The sequence below is a fragment of the Scardinius erythrophthalmus genome (assembly GCF_964197995.2).
Source record: "Scardinius erythrophthalmus genome assembly, chromosome: 2".
NCBI classification, from domain to species: domain Eukaryota; kingdom Metazoa; phylum Chordata; class Actinopteri; order Cypriniformes; family Leuciscidae; genus Scardinius; species Scardinius erythrophthalmus.
Window position 1 is genome coordinate 13,048,551 of NC_138222.1, and position 20,738 is coordinate 13,069,288.

Genomic DNA, 20,738 nt, shown 5'->3' on the forward strand with positions numbered 1-20,738 from the left:
ATGGTGGTCATGAAGGCCTGGTGATTTCAACCCTGTACCTAATTTCTAAGCGGTTAAACTGACTGTTACAACTGACCCAGAGGTATAACTCTAGGTCTCCCCTGTTTAAAAATGTAAAAAGTGAAAAGGTGTCCCAATCAACCTGAATTCACCCCTTATTTTATGAAAAGTCTGTGTTAGAGAAATATTTTCAATTATTGATTTATTTTCTTTTGTTCTTTCTTTTCATTTTTAAAAGAAAGTGTCGCCTCACCTTGGCTGGATCAACAGCTGCGTCCTTGAATCAAGATCTTTACAGAAGTTTCTTTACAGATACGAGAATCTCCCCTAAAGCTCACTGAACTCTGATCACAGAACATTCCGAGAGCTTTATAAACACCTTCAGAGGGATTCCCTGGAATCTCAGACGGAATTCCCCATCTGGATACAAAGGAAACGGATAGAAAATAGTGGGAATTCAGTGGGAGATTATTTCCTTGTTATTCTGTGGGAAATATACCGTTAATTCCCAGGAAAGACGTTTCTGAAACTACACCCGTCTGCTTATCTGCCTAAATGTCTTTCTGACTGTATGAAATCGTTGAATGAATGAACATGAAAGTGAAAGTCATTAGCCTACTCGAGTGGACATGCATCTTTTGTGCGCTAGATGGCGTCCAAATCAAATGCATGAGAGTTGTGAGTAGCCTATCCTATGCGAAGTGTCAGCATATCTCCACTGTGGCATCTCATTTAAAATTATTTTGAACATTTCCTAATCATTTGTAGACCTATGCATAGCAGTTTATATTTATTGAGATGCTTTCAAATAGCCTAGGCCAGGGGTTCTCAATCCTGGTCCTCGAGGGCCACTTTCCTGCAGAGTTTAGCTCCAACCCTAATCAAACACACCTGAACCAGCTAATTAACCTTTTCAGGTTTACTAGAGAGCTAAAGGCAGGTGAGTTTGATCAAGGTTGAAGCTAAACTCTGCAGGAAAGTGGCCCTCGAGGACCAGGATTGAGAACCCCTGGCCTAGGCTATATACCCAGCAAAAAAAAAATTCAGCTAACAAAAAATATTGTTTCATAGAACTTGTAACATGTAAAATGTTTATTTTATACAACTGACAACAGAATTTTCAGAGGCATAAAGACTTGACCAATGTGTAACGTCACTGCAGAACTGACCAATCAAAAGCCCAATTGAAAACTGACCAATCAGCACTGTGCTCCTCTAAATAATTTGCTATTTTGGGGTTTCTGGTCTAGATCATTAACTTACAAATGACCACATGCCTTCTCTCAGCCATCTACTTAAAAGCTTCACATATTAAATTGTCATTAATGGGTCCCTACAGAGTTTTTATTTAGGCCTGCTACATGCAGTTTTTAACTGTCAACCATACCTTTCTGAAGGCAGTTCTATCTCAACAGCACCAGATGGCGCAGTGCAGTTGATTAACAATTATAGTAATAGAACATTTGAAATCTTACATAAATGTACTTTAAAACTCATATTTTGAGGATTCAAAAGATTGGTGTTGAAAAACTTCAGTGGGTGGGGCTGAGCTATCAGTGACGTCACTGCTTTAAATCTCACCGTTTTTGGCAGAGAGCAAACCAAGCAAGCAAAGTGGTAACTTTAAGCACAAAGACCAGAAGGCAAGTTTTAAGAGCTTTTTTTTTCCATCCTTTGACTTTCACTTCAAAACACTGTCACACCCAGACTCTCCCTCAATGCAGAGTAAATGCATAACATTTCCTCACATCTTCACCCGACTGTGAATGATTTTCCTCTGCTATTCCTGAGACAGTAAAGAAGTGTGTGCTGTCTGCAGTGATAAGCGGGATAACAAACTCCATTTAAAACACAATTACTTTCGTTTTTTAAAATTAACGTAAAAATTACGTTTTAATTAGGCTACTTAAAACACTCTGCTTCGCGTTGGGGTCCTGATCAGCCTGTCGGGGTTGTATTCGCTATAACAACCGCCTCGCTCTACATTATGCCTTACATAGTAGGCTAAGTTTATGCTATTGTGTTTTAAATGGGGTTTGTTTTTAAACATAAATTACGTAATTATTAGGTTATTTTATTAATTGGCCTATTTTAGCTCATTCTGATGTGGAAAGCTTCAGCTCATAGGCTACTATATGTTCTTCTTCTTCTTCTTCTTCTTCTTATTATTATTATTATTATTAGCCTATTATTATTATTATTGTTCTTATTGTTATTTTTACTACTATACTAGCCAAACCTACTAATATATTGATCTGTTTCTCATGAATGGCTCTTATTTTAATGTTTTCCGCTATGCACACAAATGCGGAGGAATTCCAACCTTTCACTCTGAAGGTAGTTTCGGTCTATGAATGATTAACTGCATTCATCAACGCGGCGGTGACGCGCAAAACTCTCATCAGGTCTTCCGCGTGTCTCTCGCAGCAACATCACTTGTGGGTGGATTCCGTTGTCACTGACAACAACCCCTAAATCAAAGCATGATGATCGGTATTACATCACAGGCTCGTGCTGGGCTGGGTCTGGCCACTCCGCCAGGTGTAGGCTAATCACAGGCTTTTCTCGTGGGAACTCCCTTGAAGAGGTCTTTTCCTGCGGTGAGCTTTCACGCATCCATCGCCCCGGGATATAATGGAGGAATCCTACAGATGACACTTGCGTTTGGGACGGAAACTCTCAGAGTTTATTGACTTCATTCCCGGGGAAATTTGTCCAAAGATCTGCCATGCGGAGAACACCTCGTTCACAAATTTCTTTCTTGGATTCGTCTGTGTTTTCTCCAGGTCTGACTCGTCGAGAGTTTGTTCTTCTGCTGCTGTCATGTCTTATTTTATTGCCCCGTTTGCAGTGTGCTAGATCGGTGAGTGTCCCATATGAGTTTTGCTGAATGCAAGTTATTTGGGATACATATTGGAAAACTCTCTCTCTCTCTCTCTCTCTCTCTCTCTCTCTCTCTCTCTCTCTCTCTCTCTTAAAGCGCAAGCAGCCACCTGGTATTGAAATGTTAGTGTCTGGACAGTCTAATGCTGTAACTCAGAAAGGTATGAACTGCTCTTGAATTGATATCAGTCCTCATAGTTTCTGTTTCTAATTACTGTTGCTTCATGGGTTTGGATGTGTGTGTGTGTGTGTGTGTGTGTGTGTGTGTGTGTGTGTGTGTGTTTAGTTCTTACAACAGATGGCAAAGAGTGCAAGTTTCCTTTTCGCTTTGGTGGGACAATTTATCAGCAGTGCATCTCTAAGAACTCTAAGCAGGCCTGGTAAGTGCTAACACACATGCAAACAGATTCAGTGCCCCTCAACCATTCACTTTGACAGAGAAATAACCCTCAATCCACTGACCATCAAACCTCAACTCTTACTTTAGCAGCCTAAATGCCAAAGTGATCTCAAACCCCAATACGACTACTCATACCCAGATGCCTAAATTGTAACCAGACCCACAAAGAATCTGCATGCATAGAATGCGTTTATTTTATTAAAGAGTTTGGCTAATTTGATCTGTTCGGTTACCAATAATAGTGTAGTACTCTCAGCTCCATGATTAGTACCATTCTACAGATTTGACCAACAAATCTGCATAACCTGTAATCAGATCATATCTGAGATCAATCGTAGGTCTAAAATGTAACTTCTGAGGATCTGGTATGTGCTAAGTTAGTGTCTTGGTTTGGGATAACCAAAGATCTGGTTTGAGCTGGTTACAATTTAAACACACATCCTTAACCAGTTCAAATGAGAACCAATTTTTAAATTTAATTGCATTTTGTTTCTAAAATCCACACGCAATACACACCATCTGATGGAATCAATATAATCATGATTGTTTGGATCAAAGTTGAAAGTTTTGAATGATTACATGATCCAATTCAATTTCAGAATATTTTTTCTTTCTTTCTTTTGAACAATCCATTTTCAAGATTTGATGCAATTCGATAGCCGAAATCCAATCAACTTAACAATAAGGTTTCATTTGTTAACATTAGTTAACTACATTAGTTAACATTATCTATTAATGAATAATACTTCTACAGCATTTAACCCCCTGAGGTCGGCTGTCGCGCCGGCGCGATAGGCTCGTTTTTTTCCGTATGAGTGCAAAAAAAAAAAAAAAAAAATAATAATAATTTTTATCTTATATGCTTGTGTTATACATAAATCGATCCTGTTTAGTGTGTATTTTTTTTGTGTATGCTCATAATAAAAACAAAGTGTTGTGCTTTTTGCCAAATAAAGAAAAATAAACATGATGCGAGTTCTGCCTACTCTCCGTCAGTGAAGTCAATTCTGAAACGCGTCCGAAAATGAACTGTAACTCAGCGAATACTCAGTCAAACAGGCATACAGTCACACAGGCATGAAGCTTGAATTTTCTTCTTTTAAATGAAGTAATTTTTATGAAAAACAAATATTCACAGTTTATGTAATATGTATGCAAAGAGAGAGATGTCAGTCGTTCTCATCTCAGCTAATTAAGTTTTAATGTGCTCCGCCCACGGAGAGCGCGCGCTATTCAAACGCAAATGTGAGGCGATCCAAACAAACCTGTGAAACGCCCACATCAGCTGGATAACACACACCGCGAGTTCACTTTCAGACTTATGTACTTTACGATGCTGTGAGGAATACTACTATCTTGATAATAATCCTGCAAAAATTTACCTCAGAAGTTCTGGAAGTATCATTTCGAGGAGCAAACGGATCCCGCTGAGGAATTAGGTCAGTTCTGTTTGCTTTGTTCTAATCTGAATGAATGAACGCACAGATGCGTGCTGTTGTGGAGCTACAGCTGGCAAAAATACTGTTTAAATATGAATTGCGTTTCTGTGTATGAATGAATGAACGAACGAACGCACAGATGCGTGCTGTTGTGGAGCTACTACAGCTGGCAAAAATACTGTTTAAATAATATGAATCGCGTTTGAATGAATGAACGCACAGATGCGCGCTGTTGTGGAGCTACTACAGCTGGCAAAAATACTGTTTAAATAATATGAATCGCGTTTGAATGAATGAACGCAAAGATGCGTGCTGTTGTGGAGCTACTACAGCTGGCAAAAATACTGTTTAAATATGAATTGCGTTTCTGTGTATGAATGAATGAATGAACGAACGCACAGATGCGTGCTGTTGTGGAGCTACTACAGCTGGCAAAAATACTGTTTAAATAATATGAATCGCGTTTGAATGAATGAACGCACAGATGCGCGCTGTTGTGGAGCTACTACAGCTGGCAAAAATACTGTTTAAATATGAATTGCGTTTCTGTGTATGAATGAATGAACGAACGAACGCACAGATGCGCGCTGTTGTGGAGCTACTACAGCTGGCAAAAATACTGTTTTAATATGAATCGCGAATACAAAGAAAGATTACACTGGAAATATTGTTACAATTTTAAATGTTGTTGTAATTGTATAACCTTAATTGTATAAAAAAAAAATATATATATATATATATATATATAAGGATAGATGTAAACAAAATCTTAAAAGGTCATTATAAGCCTTCTCTTTAAATAATTTTATTATGCTTTATTAGTGACACATTTGGGAAGAGAATATATTCCAAATCTGAAAATACAGTATGAGAACAATTAACTGCACAATTACTAGAAATGTTTACCTTGGATATTGTACAATTTGCAAGCAAAATTTGTGGAAAAAAACAACAAACCAGTTATATATTGTCCTTGCATTTTTGTGGCTCATTCACACACCTGAATGAAAGGCTCATTACGTATGCAGCCTCATTATGCGGGCCCCATTGACTCCACAGGTGTGAATCACGCCCACCCGCATATGGCCTTTCCAAACAAAAAGTGTTTTACAAGATTTAAATCAATGTATTGTGTTATGTGAATGATTAGGCAGGATGATTTTCACATAATTTTGAAGAAAAAATTCTAGGCAACGTCATCCATTTGTCAAAAGTCTTATTTACATATATTTAGAATGTGTTTTATGGCCTTATTTCAGAAACTTTAGTTTTTTGTTTTTGAAAAAACCATGCATAAACATTATTCTATCAAAAATACAAACATGTACATGCAAGTTGTTCATATATTATGGTAGCCCTGTTTGTGCTAAATAGAGTGAATTTACACCTTTGTCATTAATATGTTTATAAGCAACTGAAAAAAGCACAAATGTCAGGGCATGTCAGAACATCTCAAGGACCCCAAAAACCCCTCAGACCCCAGAGGGTTAAAGGAGCTGTATGTAAGAAATCTATTTCAATTAATCATAAAATTGCCCTGATGTGTCACTAGACATTAAGAAATCATGTTCATTTCAAATACTTATATCACTGACAACAGTAGTATGGCTAGGATATTGTCATTTAAAAAGTGGACTTGCAGCCCTCAACTGATGTTGATGTTGTCATTTTGTGTTTTGGCCTGAGCGCCTCCCTCCACCTATCAACCAATCACGAAGTCAGTAGTGTTTCGGGATCCGGGTTGCCAGCTTTGCTCTAACCTAACCTACCCTAACTCTAGTCGGATAAAAATGTCTAACGTTACTAAATCAAAAAGACCTCGTTATAATTCAGAAATTCGTTGTGACAAAGTCCGAAATAAAACCAGAATTTGTATAGGAGATGCTTTTGAAAGATGGAGGCGGCTGAAAACGGAGAAGAATTTAAACACAGACGCCAACGTTGCTAATTTTCTCCTAGACAGGTAAGATTCATCTATGCTTGGCTAACTTGTACTGGATGTCAATGGACATTTCATATATTCATGACAGTCGAACAAAGTTATGCATGTTCAAGCAACGTAACGTTAGCTCACATGGACGTATGCATTTGCAATGCATTATAGGAGCCCGTTTCTCTGTCATTATGCTGAGACGCTGATGAAAACATTAGCACGCCCATTATGGCAATTTGAAACGTAATTGAGACAAGCCTAACTTTACCTCAGAAAAAATTATTCGTCATTCGTTCTTCACGTATATCGTGGACTAAGTTACACATGCTGCAAGTTGACCTGTATGACCATTGCTAATGTAATTTAATTTCTCTAACAATATTTTCTGATGGGACTGAAAACAACCCTGTGATAGCCATTGGTGATATTGAATTTGTCCCGTGTTATAATTTCTGTGGCAAATGTTTATTCTGTTTTTAGCCTACTTATGACAAAAACTTTAGCACTTGTAAATCAAGGTTTTTTTTTTCGTATTGAAAAATAAGGAAGTATTATTTTGTTGTTTAAGTCTATATGTTTTTTGTTTTGTTTTACTATTATCCTTTTTTTTCCTCAGATTTTCTTTGAATTGTAATTGTATTTATATGTTCAAAATAAAGAAATCAAATCAAATTAAATATCAAATCAAAAACGCTTATCTCTTCAGCTATTATGGCCCCAGCACCTCAACAATTAGTACATTTTTTAAATAAGTAATTACTCATCAAAATATCTCTCATAAAGCATAAACACAATTAACAGAAAAAAAAACTTACTGTGTACGTCTCGTCGTCACTTGCCATTGGAAGCTCATTGAAGCAGCATACGTTTCTGCTGAATCCTGCAGCTTATCTGGCAACCTCGAGTCAGGGGGGAGGAGGAGGGGATACACGGCTCTACAGTATTTTTAAAGTGATTGCAGTACCAGTTTTGGCCACAATCCTACATACGGTACCTTTAATAATCTTAGTTCATGTTAATCACAACATTTACTAACATTAGTTAATGCACTGTGAGCTAACATAAACAAACAATGATCAATTGTATTTTTATTAACTAACATTAACAAAAATTAAAAATGTAGTTATATGTTTCTCATTGTTAGTTCATGTTAGCTAATGCATTAACTAATGTTATCACACGGCTCTGGAATACTTGATTCTGATTGAACGCTCCATCCTGTGGTATGTTATTCCCCGATAACAGAGTCGGTAAAAACTGATAACGCAGGCTCATCCGGGTAAATAAAGTCAGCTATATATGAAGAGTTCCGATGCAAAAGCCTCTAAGTGCCATCTGAAATTTTCTTCTAGAATGCTCATTTTTATCAAGCTTGTATGTTTAAGTTAAGTAATTTCACTTAAATGACAATTAATAGGTCATTTTCATTGCCATTTAAGTGAAATTACTGAACTTAAATATACAAGCTTGATAAAAATTATCATTCTAGAAGAAAATTTCAGATGGCACTTAGAGGCTTTTGCATCTGAACTCTTCATATGTTTGCTAGAAGCAGTATTTCTTCGTGGAAGGTTTGCGTTTGGTGAGCTAATAAAATATTAAAACTTAAACCAATATTTTGTGTACAATTATTTAATTATGTCATCCGGGTATCGCAGACTCGCTCTCTTCTTGTTTCATACAAGTGCAGCTGCTGCCAATTTTGCAACGATTGTTTTCTACGCTGTAATGGATTATGAAATAACAAACAGGTACGATTTTAAAACAGTTAAATCTCAAATCAATATCTCTTATCCTCATAAATATTTATGTGGTGAAATGCTGTGTAATAAGTGGTATGACTGTACCTTATCCCTTAAATGTCAGTCTAGTTTGAACGTGCAACTGTCTTCTTCGCGGAAGCTTTGCATTTAAAAATCGAATAAAATATTTCAACTCAAGTAAATATTTTGTGTCTAATTATCTACTTATGTGGCAAGTAGCCATGTAATAAGCGGGATAATGTACATCCAGCCGGTTGTTTTCGCAGTATAAACCCCTCTGCTTCACCTCAGGGTCCTGATCACCTTATCAGTGTTTATTCTGCGATAACAACTGGCTGGATGTACATTATCCCTTACCTAACAAATAAGGCCTACTGTGAAGTATTACCTTAATTTCTTTTAAACAACTACACCCTGATAGTTACCCATCTTAAACCAGTTACTTAGCCAACCCATCGCCTTGTCCTTACGAATCCAAACCCACATTCTGAACGAGTTTAAACCACATTGTACCGTTAACCAAGTTTCATAACCCAGCCCTAATTCTGATTTAATCTGTAAGTGCAAACTCATCTTCATCTTGAGTAACCTTTACCAAACCCAGTGACTACTACTCTGTTTGCTAAAAATGAACTTTTGTCATTATCTACGCTGCTCTTTATGTTTCCTCTGTTAGTGAGTGGAGCAGATGACTACACATACCGATGTGATAAACCGTTATAAACATTGAGAAAGAGTGAGTTTTATCAGGCAGAGAGATCAGGGCCGTGATGAAAGATCAAGGAGGCGGCACGGTTATTAATGTCATTGCAGCTGAACAAGTGTGTGCAGATCTCCATATGGAGCAACTCTTGAGTGAGTTTTACTCCATAAAAATTTGCTTGTGGCTGAGTGTTGTGAGACACTGTTTGTGAGATTTGCTTCAAGCAAGGCCAAGAACTGAAAAATCTGCCAGTTTAGTAGATAAAGTACATAATTTCATATTCTTCCAAACCCATGTGCTATAATTTCTTTCTGTGGAACCCAAAAGGAGAATTTTGAAGAATCGTTATGCAGCTCATTCGCCATTATTGCCATTTAGTGAAGAAGTACCGTGGAAGCAATAAAGATACCCGGAACAAAGCACCGTTAGCCTCTGGTTGGCTGAAACAAGCAGTTCAAAGACATACAGGAAGTATGGCAGAGCGATGCAGCATCTTAATCCCTTCCCCTTTTGAGGGAACTCCACACTGCATCTGATGTTGACGCTATGGGGAACGAAATACCCACTGCGCCATACTGACAAATGCCTGTCCTTGTGCCCCCATCATGGTGGACGGCAGCAGACTCCGGCCCACAGCGAACGGGAGCAACTCCTACGCTCCCTCTCAGACGGCAGCCACCCCTCCTCGACCCAGGAGCACGGCAGCGAGTTCTCCGTCCCACCTGCTGTTCAATCGCTCCAGCACCACCGCCTCGGGCAGTCATCTGGGGTCACCACTCCTTTGCTACACAACCTGCTCAGCACCGCCACTTGCCACAATAGCCTCCACAATCCATTTGCTAATGGTCTGCTTGGAAGCTGGGGTACCCCGGCTGGGTGAACTGCAGCAGCAAGTGTCATACCCTCTTAAGGGATGTAATAACTAACAGAAAAGCCATCTTTTAGAGTTAGGAACTTCTCTGAAATTGAGTCCAAGGGCTCAAAGGGTGCCAGGGACAACCCTTCCAGAACCACGGCCAAATCCCAGGCCAGAATTCTTACATGGACCGCAGGCCTCAACCTCCTCAAAGTCCCATGAAGGAAACGGGTGATCAAATGGTGTCTTACCAAAGACCTATTGCCCAAAGGTGTGTGGAAGGCAGCTATGGCCACCACGCAGACCTAGCAAGTGTGGAGGAGGATAGACAATCAGAATAACGATCCAGCAGGAACTCTAGCACTGAATTCAATGGGCAGTTAATGCATTAACAATTTTAACAAATTAGACCTTATTGTAAAGTTTATTTTTTTTGTCTTTTCAATGGAATTCAAAAGGAGAATTTTGAAGAATAGTTACGCAGCTCGCCATTTATCGCCGATAAACAAACAGGTTAATTGAATCAGAACAAAATAGTGATTCATTTGCTGCTTAAATTCTGGGTTTTTTGGTCAGTCTGCTACATTACACAAAAGCTCAGGAAATCTGGCATATAGCAGACGTGTTAAATGGGCTACTTATATTGTGCTTTTTTATTTGTTTTGGACTTTGACCGTGGTGAACAAGTACATTTTAGAATACTTTGTTTCCTGTATTTAAATCTATTTGTAATCACACATTTTTAATGATGAAGTTTCAAGTTAGTACATTTAAAATATTAATTTGAAATGCTATATTAAATAACACAAACTTATAATGAAGTACCCAGTTAATTAAATGTGCTTTAGTATGTTAATCAACACATCAAAATTAGTGTACTTCTTTAAATCACGATGCAAAATCTTCAATACAAAGTGCATTTAAACATAAAGTGTACTCTTTAAAAGGCACAAAATGTACGATTTTTGTTTAAAATATCCAAAAACCACCAGAACAATGTTATATATTTTGTTGACTTGTGTTCTTACATTATCCCAAATGTTTCCAATAATCTTTAAATCCAGAGAAATCAGCAATTTAGCAACACAAATCATCCAGCTTTAATTAATATGGTATTTTAATATCGATCTAGCTTACTGTCACAGTCAGTTGCAGGTAATAAAGATCACACGACCTAGATGCAGCAGTAAACGGTTTATTAAACAAAGAACTAGAAACAAAACACTCTTGACTATGAAATGGTAACGTAACATAACATAACAACCTGGGAAAACGCTTCAATAACAGACAACTTGACAGAACTAAACACAGGGCTTAAATACACAGCAAACACAGAGAGAAACTTACTAGATAATTGACAAGACACCTGGACATAATACAAAGCAATCAGTGACCATGGTGACAAACAGGTAGGGAATGTGGGAAGACAGAACCACTTAACACACTAGAAACACAGACATGAATGAAAACAAACTCTAAATGTGAACAACCAAACTCAAACCGTGACATTTACTGCAGTGTGCATCAAGTGTCTCATACCAGCCACCGAGCTAACACACAGAGTTATTTTATAACAAAATTTCAACACACTCAAATGTATTTATGATCAAGTAAAACAGTGCTGCGTTACCCCACAATTTGAATATGTCATATTTATATGTCACACTTTATAAAGTGACCTGTATGAGCAGTAATTCAGCACTTGTGGCTGTTTCATTAGAATGAAATATATAATGTGAATTTAAGTGATCAAACGTAACTGTAACAAAGTTCAAGTTCAGTGAAGAAGGAGGCGGGCATTAAATGGAACTTTAATCGTAAAATAAACCTAAACAATGTAGTAAAATAAAGTAAAATGTAGGCATGTCCTTAAGTATTTTATTGACATTTTATTATCTATAGTTTTTTCAAAAATACTGTACTTTTAAGATTTGAAGTACACTACAAGTGCATATTCAATAATTATGCACAATTATTTTTCACAAGGGTGGCCAATATGATACAAAGTTGTGATGAAATATCTACGACTAGGTTTGGTACAACTGTAACATGTAGGTTAAGTTTAGTCTAGTTTGCTCTTTGTTTGCTCTGTTTGTCTGTGTCCCTGATCATTAGTTATTTCCCTCGGTTCCATCACACCTGTTCTGTTTCAGTCAATCACCATGTTAAACCCTCATTTTCCTGTGTTTCTTTGTCCAGTATTGCTTATGTTATTGTGCAGTGTTTGCTCCCTTACCCTTGCATGTACTCTTGGACTATTAAAGAACTTTGTTCTTTCTTTTTTTCCCCCGCATGTTTGATCTACATGTGACAATGAAATTTTCCATGCACTCAACAACCAATAATTAACAAAAGACATTATTGATGGTAGACACTGTTCATCCTCATTACAAGTAAACTCATATTTATTGTAGACATATCTTCTTTTACCTTTCTTATTCTTGTTCTTGTTCAATTTCATGCAACATGTAGGCCTACATGTTGGTAGAGCTGTAAATGACCCATTCAGATTTGCACCACTGTTTCAGATTCCGTCTGTTTGAGCTTCATGCAAGTCTTGAGTAATTCAGATGCGTGTCATGATCATTGTGTTTTTGGTTTGACTTGCAGGTGTTCTCTAACACACAACTTTGACCGTGACCAGAAGTGGGGATACTGCAGTTCACCCATACGGCTGTTTAATGGTAAGAAATCTTTTTTTCTCTTCCATGTAAACTGTCTTGTCAAAAATCATACGATTTTGCATTAGCCTTTTGACGATATTAGATATTAGATATCTCACTGACATTTTTTTTTTCAACCAGAGGAACCAAACAGTCATGCATATAACAGTAAATGATTAAATGATATTTACCTACAAATATCTCTACAAAAGCACTTTAATATACTAAAAATGCCATGCAGAGACGTCCGTGAAAATGTTTGAGTGCTGATGCAAATTAAATCAGAGGGATATATCAATTCACTGAAATACAAATTTTGGTAACACTTTAACTACTTTAGTTAACATGAACCAAGAATGAACAATACTTCTGTTGCAGTTATTATTAAAATCAAATGTTGTATTTGTTAACATTAGTTAGGCTAATGCGATGTGAACTAACATGAACAGTTGTAATTTTATTAAGTTACATCAACAAAGATTAATAAGTACTGTAACAAATGTATTGCTCATTGTTAGTTCATGTTAGTTAATGCATTAACTAATGTTAACGTATGAAACCTTATTGTAAAGTGTTACCAACTTTTTTGAATTAGCTTTTATTTTTATATTTTCCTAAGGCATGTTTATAAAAACTACTTAAATGTCCTAATTGAACTAAGGCCTAATCCTGGCTTAATCTAAACCCTGTGAAACCAGGCCATAGATATTTAAAACTTAACTTAAAACCTAAATAAAGCTGAAATAAAATATGTTTTAACTGTATTTGATGTTTATTTGTTTTAACTTAAATTAACAATAACAACACTGCATGGAAGTGAATTAATCTGTTTTAACGCTCTCATACTCCAAACTAGTCTAATGACTTTTTAAAGAAACTTAATGGCCAATAAAACTGAATTAAATTCATTGTGATATTCGCAATTTTGCTTCATTTTATATTTCTTACAAAATCATTAAATGTATAATGTATATATCACCCAGCTTTAGTCTGCAGTCATGTGAACGTTTCTCGCTTGTGGATGGATTAATAGCTGAAACTGGGGGTTGGCCAGGATGTTTTACTTTCAGAGAGAGGTGTTTATGTTAATGCATAAATGACACGCTTTGTTTGTAAGACGCAGACCTCTGTTTATAACAGCAGATTTACAGAGTTTGTTTTCAAGCGGGTGCTCTGGTTCAAACACACTGTCTGTGTATATGCTCACATCATGCTCTGGCTTTTTGAAGGGTCACTAATGGCAGTTCTGGCTTATTTGGTTCCCTGTACAAGACATTTTTAAGCTCAATTATGAATTAAGTTGAATTCACTTGGCCAAAAAAGTGCTGTGTAAGTAAGTTCAAATTGGCAGAAATGCTTCTGTACTGTATCTACATGCACATATAACTGTTCAGTAATCATGAGCGTAATGCGGACTGCATTTGCTACAACATTGTTTATGATTTGGAAAACAGATACTGTATTTGACTCGTTGACTCATTCAAGGTTTGAGAAATGAGCAAAATCAGCTGCATGATGAATCAGTCCTGCCAGCATGATGATAAGCAAGTTTTTCTTTGTTTATCTCATTCGCTCCTCAGGGTTTCTTCCTCCACGTCAGGGTCTGAGTCTCTGCCAGCAAAACCCGTGTTTGAATGGGGGTGTTTGTGCCACGAACGCTCACCTGGACTCATTTGATTGTGTGTGTCCTGATGGCTTTACTGGAGCGCTGTGTGAAAAAAGTGAGTGAAACACAGTGAAGTGGCCATATTCACATAATGAAATGATAATTTCAGTGTGATTATGGTTATTAATTGCCACTCGAATGGCACAATCGTGAGTGGAGTCATGCAAATTCATTGACCTGCTGGGATATTGTTTTAAAGGCTTCATGTGATCCCTTGTGAAAAAGTGCTTAATTGTATTGAATGTCCTCTTGTGGTGTACTTCAAATCTTAAAAGTAATTGTGCAGATAATATAATAATAATGAAATAAAAGGCCACTTAAGTGTACTTTTCATGTCTTTTAACACTTAAGTATATGTTTAAAAAGTGCACTTTTTATGTTTTATTAATGTTGTGCTTTAAACAAGTACATTTCTTTTAAATGTAATAAATTGCATAATCATCATTACAAATGTGTAACTACAAATATAGTAAAATACATGACAGAAATAGTTTCAATAGAAATGACATTAAATGTTATTTCAGCTTGTCAATACATTCAGGAGTACACTTTAACCATGTTGCATAGACAATGGAAGTAATTATGAAATCACATACAAAATGTAACTACTTAAGTGGGAAGAACTTAGAAGTTCTACTTAAATGGGTCAATAAAACACTCTAAAGTTTAGTTAATTGCATTTAATATACATTTAATGTATATTAAGGATATTTAAAGAGTGCTTATAACTGAAATAATACAAATTTTATTATTTCCATTATAAGCACTCTTTAAATGTATGCTAAAGTGTACTTCTATTTCACAAGGGGAATCGATATCTTTAGAGCTAAAAAATATTCACTTTTCTATGAAAACGTTATAACTTTCAGAATGTCTCAGGAGCAGCAAAAAAAAAAAAGTCTTGTTTAATTCTTGCAATCTAAGTGAAACTGAGAATAAAATCCTCATTAATGTTAATTAGTGTATCAGTAATTAACAATAATAGTGCACGATCTGTTCTCATGTAAGTAATTAAGCGTGTGTGTGTGTATTAGAACTTTCTCTTTTCGAGCATTACGTCACTCGTTTCTCCATTCATGCCATGCTCTCTTTTATGTTTTGAAAATGTCTCATCTTTAACACTATCACATGTCCTGTGTACCGTGAAGTTTTTGTGTCTCTTCTTTTGTCTGTTATTTGATATTGGTGGAGTTGTTTCTTCAGGGTTGATCTGATTGGTGGAGGAGTCGAGAGTGTTTGGTTTTCTGACAGCTCAGGGATTGTTTTGTAGAGAAGTGCTACGAGCCGCTGCATCTGAAGCACTATGATATTGGAGAATCGTGGGGACGGATCTACCAGCGAAGCGTAGAGCTGTGCACGTGCCTCGATGGGGAGGTCAGCTGCAAGCGTGCACGTTACACGGGTATGACACACTGAAACTACAGTACCGACACCTGATCACCTGGAGCTACTGCTTTTTCCTTTTGAACATTGTTCTTTTTTTGTGTGTGTGTGTAGTGTGTTTGCGAAATCTCTGTGAAAATGACGGAGTCTGTAGAATGATTGAGGCCACTGGTGAAGAGGTGTGTGGGTGCAAATCTGGATATATTGGACAATACTGTAACATCAGTGAGTACACACACACACACACACACACACACACACACACACACACACACACACACCTGGTTTCCATGTGTTATGGGGATTTCTCTTAGAAATAATGATTTTTATACTTTACAAACTGTTCTATCCCCCCTACACTAACCCTACCCCTAGGATTTTGCCATATTTGTAGGGATATTTTGTCCCCATAATGTAGGGTTTACCAGGACACACACATCCATACTGGAAACACAAATTTTGAAGCAGTTTATTTTTGAAAAAGTATGTTGTATGTTTCTAATAAGTAACTATAAGACAGTGTGGGGTGAGAGTGTGTGCAGTTTACATTGTAGAATCCAAACATTATAAAACCCCATAGGAAAATCTTGAAGGAACCAGGGGTGAATTAGTCTTCTGGGTTTCGTTGTCATCTCTGAACCACTCTATTAACACACATGCAAATTCAGTATAAATATTCTAATAATCTTTAATTAATAAACTTTCCCTGTGTGTCATCAGACCCACGAGAGCAGTGTTACCGTGATTCAGGTGCGCAGTATCGTGGTGTAGCCAATGCCACCGTCTCTGGATCATCCTGCCTGCCGTGGAACTCGGATCTGTTGTTCAGTGAGCTGACAGTAGATACAGTGGACAGCGCCCCCCTCAGGGGTCTCGGAGAACATGCTTTCTGCAGGTGACTGCTTACATTTACAGTCTCATCATGCTTGTCATTATAGTAAAGTGCTGAAGATTTACCTTTTATAATAAAGCAAAGGTAACTTTAAAAAGTGCACTTGTGTTGAATGTGCACTTGTAGAGCACTCCAAGCATTAAAAGTATATTTTTAAAATATTATATTTGCTGGTAATATAATATTAATAAAATAAAATGCTATTTAAGTGTACTTGAAGAGATTTTGAGACACTTTGATGAATGTTTCTTAACACACCCAAGTACACCTTTAAAAAGTGCATTTTCTAATCATATCAAATTAAAATATTTAATTTACTGTAGCCTACATTTATATCATTGTGTTTTAGCAAACATCTGACATGCTTTAAAGTACACTTATTTTAATGTGTTGACTCACATACTAAAACACATAAAGTACTTGATTATGTCAATATTAACCAACTGCAGGACCGCAGAACCATACAGCAGTGTGAGGATGACAGCGCCAGCATAACAGTCTGATGCCGGAAGTGGGCGGGGTAAAAGCATCTTAGGGGTGGAGATGGGTAGGTTTAGGGGTGGGTTTAGGGATCAGGGGTGGAGATGGGTAGGTTTAGGGGTGGGTTTAGGGGTCAGGGGGTGGAGATGGGCAGGTTTAGGTATGGTATATGTAAGGTGGATATGTATGGTATCCACTTCCGGCACCAGACTGTTAGGCTGGCGCTGTCATCCTCACACTGCTATGACGTATGGTTCTGCGGTTCTGCAGTCAGACCTATCTCGATTATGTGAGCAATAAGGTACGAGAGGCTGTGCTGTATCGTGAATAAGTAAAGGCTGAAGGGCGTTGTTAGCAACCCCTTCAGCCGTTACTTATTCACGATACAGCACTTGCCTCGAGTACCTTATTGCTTTTATAAAACGGTTGCCACACAATACAAATATTAAAGCTGAAAAATATTTATCTATGCAACTTTCAAGAAGTAAAATCACTAAAAGCATTCCTTCCGCTGGAAAAAATAGTCCCTGACTGTAAACAGCAACAGAAGTTACATACATTATTTCGCCAATAGATGGCGGCAAAGACTGTCTTATGAATGAGTCACTTGGTAGAGAAGACTTTTATATTGAAAAGACTCAAACTTGTTTTCACAATGAACAAGGAAGACGCAACTGACAGATGACTAACGTTATAGGCACGGGAAAACCCCTTAATGGTTAACTGTTAAAAGGACAAGATATCGCAGCTGACATTCAAACGGATTATTTTATTATGAATATAGGACTGAACTGAAGGAAAATGCAATGTCTACTGTGAATGCAGGTAACTTTACACTCGCTTATTTCTCGATCTCTCACAATACTCCACTATTTTTTTTTTTTATTGCAGAAAAGGTAGCATACAAATAATAACACAAAAAATTAACAATAAAAGAAAAAAACATAGCTCTTTTAGCATAGCATAGCTATGGCTCATAGCACGGTAAAGCATAGCTCATAGCACGGTAACACTGCTCTCGTGGGTCTGAAACCTACCCAACACATTAAAATAAGACTTTAAGACTTAAGTCTTATTGAAGAAATATGAAAATCAAAGTCAGAGCAAAACAAATTTAACATAGGAGATGAATTAAGAAATTTTTGTTTATGTACGTGAAATTTTGCTAATAAAATAAAAAGGTTAACAATAAATTCCAGATCCTTATTGCTTTTATTTTCATAATACAAGGTAACATCCTTTAAAGTAAAGCAATAATTAAAGCAGATTAAATATAAAATCTGCCAAATCAGTCCAAAACTGGTTCACGACATTACAGTCAAAAAATAAGTGAGTCAGTATCTCTTTCTCGTTATTACAAAAACAGCACATATCATCAATATCAGAGAATCTTGATATTAAAGATTTAGAAGGATAAATGGTATGTAGAATTTTGAAGTGTATTTATTTTATTTTATTTTATTATTAATACAGTATTTGAAAGGAATTAACCAAGCTCTTCTCCAGTCAATATTTTCAATCTTAGAGTTCCAGAAAAATTTCCCTCTAGGAGATATTTTGTTTTGTTTTTGGAAAATATTACAAATATGTTTGTTATTGCATTTTTTCTCAAATAACTCAACACCTTCTAAAATTAAATTTGGGTTTGTCACAGATAAAGAATTGTAACAAATATGACTCTTGACAAGTTGACGAAGTGTTGCAGGAATAGCTTTAATAACTGAATTAAATTCCCTAAACTGTACGGGAAAATTGTAAGTTGACATGAATTGTTCGTAAGTTAAAAGATTTCCAGAATTGTCAAACATTTTTATAAGATGATTAATGTCTCTGTTGAACCAATTTGTTAAAAACAAGGATTTATTTGAAACAGTTAGCCTATATTTCCATTATTCCAAATGAAAGAGGTGTGAGGAGAGAAATTGTGACAATAACAATTTTTCCAAGCGAGAAGAGCTTGCTGATGAAATTTGGATAATTTGAGGGGGATTTTAGAAATATTAGAATCACATGTTAACAGAAATTTCAAGCCACCAATTTGATTAAAGAGACTATGAGGAATATGGTTCCAAAGAGAATAAAGAATAAATGTCTTATTTACATCCTCAAAATAAAGCATCTCCAGACCTCCTTCAGCCTTCTAATTAGTGAGAACCCTTTTTTTTAAGTCCTTGTGATTTATTTTTCCAAACAAAAGAAAAGAATACATTATTAATATTTTTACAATTAGAATCTTTAACATGCAGTGATAGAGCGGGATAAACAAATCGAGATAAGCCTTCCGCTTTGGATAATAAGACACGACCGTAAATGGAAAGATCACGCTGTAACCAGCAATTTAACACTACTTTTGTCTTCTTTAATCTAGAAGAAAAATGTAGGTTTTGCCTTTCATGAAAATTTTTTGTAACACAAATTCCTAAGTATTTGACAGAGGATTTAACTGGAATGTTCATTATATGATTATCATTTAAAGTGTGTAAAGGGAGGATTTCACATTTAGATAAATTTAATGTTAAACCAGATGCCCTTGAAAAATTATTGATGAAGGAAATAGCATGAGGAATAAAGGATACGTTCTTTAAAAACAAAGTAGAGTCATCTGCCAATTGGGATATCTTAAGTACCTTATCAAAAATTTTAAGACCTTGAATTTCATCATTATTGACAATACCGACTGATAATAATTCAACTACTAACAAAAATAAAAAAGGGGAGATTGGGCAACCTTGACGCACTCCGCGATTAATATTAAATCTTTTAGTGGTGGAGGTATTAAGAATCACAGAGCTAGTGATATCAGTGTAGAACATCTTAACATTATTTCGAAAATTGTTCCCAAAACCAAAAAGTTTTAGTTTTAAACAAAAATTGGTGTTCAATGGTGTCGAACGCCTTAAAAAAATCCCAAAAAAAGAATGATAGCACCATCTTCTACATCAGCATAGTCCAAAAGGTCAAGCACTAGTCTAATATTATTAGTTATATGACGACCTTTTAGAAAGCCTGTTTGATATTCACTGATTATTTTATTTAACCCTTTCTGTAATCTGTTAGCAAATACCGAAGTAATTAATTTATAATCAACTGTAAGAAGGGAGATCGGCCTCCAATTTTCTAAAAGATGTGGGTCTTTATCAGGTTTGGCAATTAACGAAATAACTCCCTGTTTCATGGTAGCAGATCATTTCGCCACTATTAATACATTCAATTAACATATTATAAAGAGGATTTTCAATTTGTTCCCAAAAATGTAAATCAAATTCTACTGTCAGCCCATCTATACCAGGTGCTTTCCTTTTTTTCATTTTAAAAAGGGCATCTTTAACCTCAAGACGAGTTATGTTTGAATCACATAAATCATGAAGTTCTTTACCAATAGTAGGAATGTTCTGATGAATTATTTTAATACATTTTTCACAATTAAGCAGATCAAATTTAGAGTTATATAAATTACTATTAAAAAGAAAAAACTGTATCAGTTATTTGTTTAGGGTCTGTACAAGAGCTTCCATTAATATTTAGAGCTGATAAAGTATTTCTTTTAAGATTTCTTTTCTCTAGAGCGAAAAAATAGCTGCTATTTTTTTTCACCCTCTTCTAGCCATTTTGCCCTTGAACGAATAAAAGCACCTTTAGCTAGATCAAGGTAGATCAGATCTAGTTGAGATTGAATT

At 36.2% G+C, this 20,738-nt stretch overlaps 1 protein-coding gene across 2 annotated transcripts in view; it reads left to right on the forward strand.

The window, feature by feature from the left end:
* The first annotated feature begins 1,291 nt into the window (after nt 1-1,291).
* The window catches only part of hgfac (HGF activator), a 36,301-nt gene continuing 16,854 nt past the window's right edge, over nt 1,292-20,738 (forward strand). Inside the window, exons 1-8 of one of the 2 annotated variants that reach the window (XM_081359706.1) lie at nt 1,292-1,643; nt 2,981-3,044; nt 3,170-3,263; nt 12,588-12,661; nt 14,221-14,361; nt 15,577-15,708; nt 15,804-15,914; nt 16,410-16,584. In XM_081359706.1, coding sequence (XP_081215832.1) covers nt 3,005-3,044; nt 3,170-3,263; nt 12,588-12,661; nt 14,221-14,361; nt 15,577-15,708; nt 15,804-15,914; nt 16,410-16,584 — 767 coding nt within the window. In that variant the 5' untranslated portion in view covers nt 1,292-1,643; nt 2,981-3,004. Of the gene's footprint in view, nt 1,644-2,457; nt 2,864-2,980; nt 3,045-3,169; nt 3,264-12,587; nt 12,662-14,220; nt 14,362-15,576; nt 15,709-15,803; nt 15,915-16,409; nt 16,585-20,738 lie in introns of those variants that run through there. The other variant, XM_081359705.1, reaches the window with a different exon arrangement.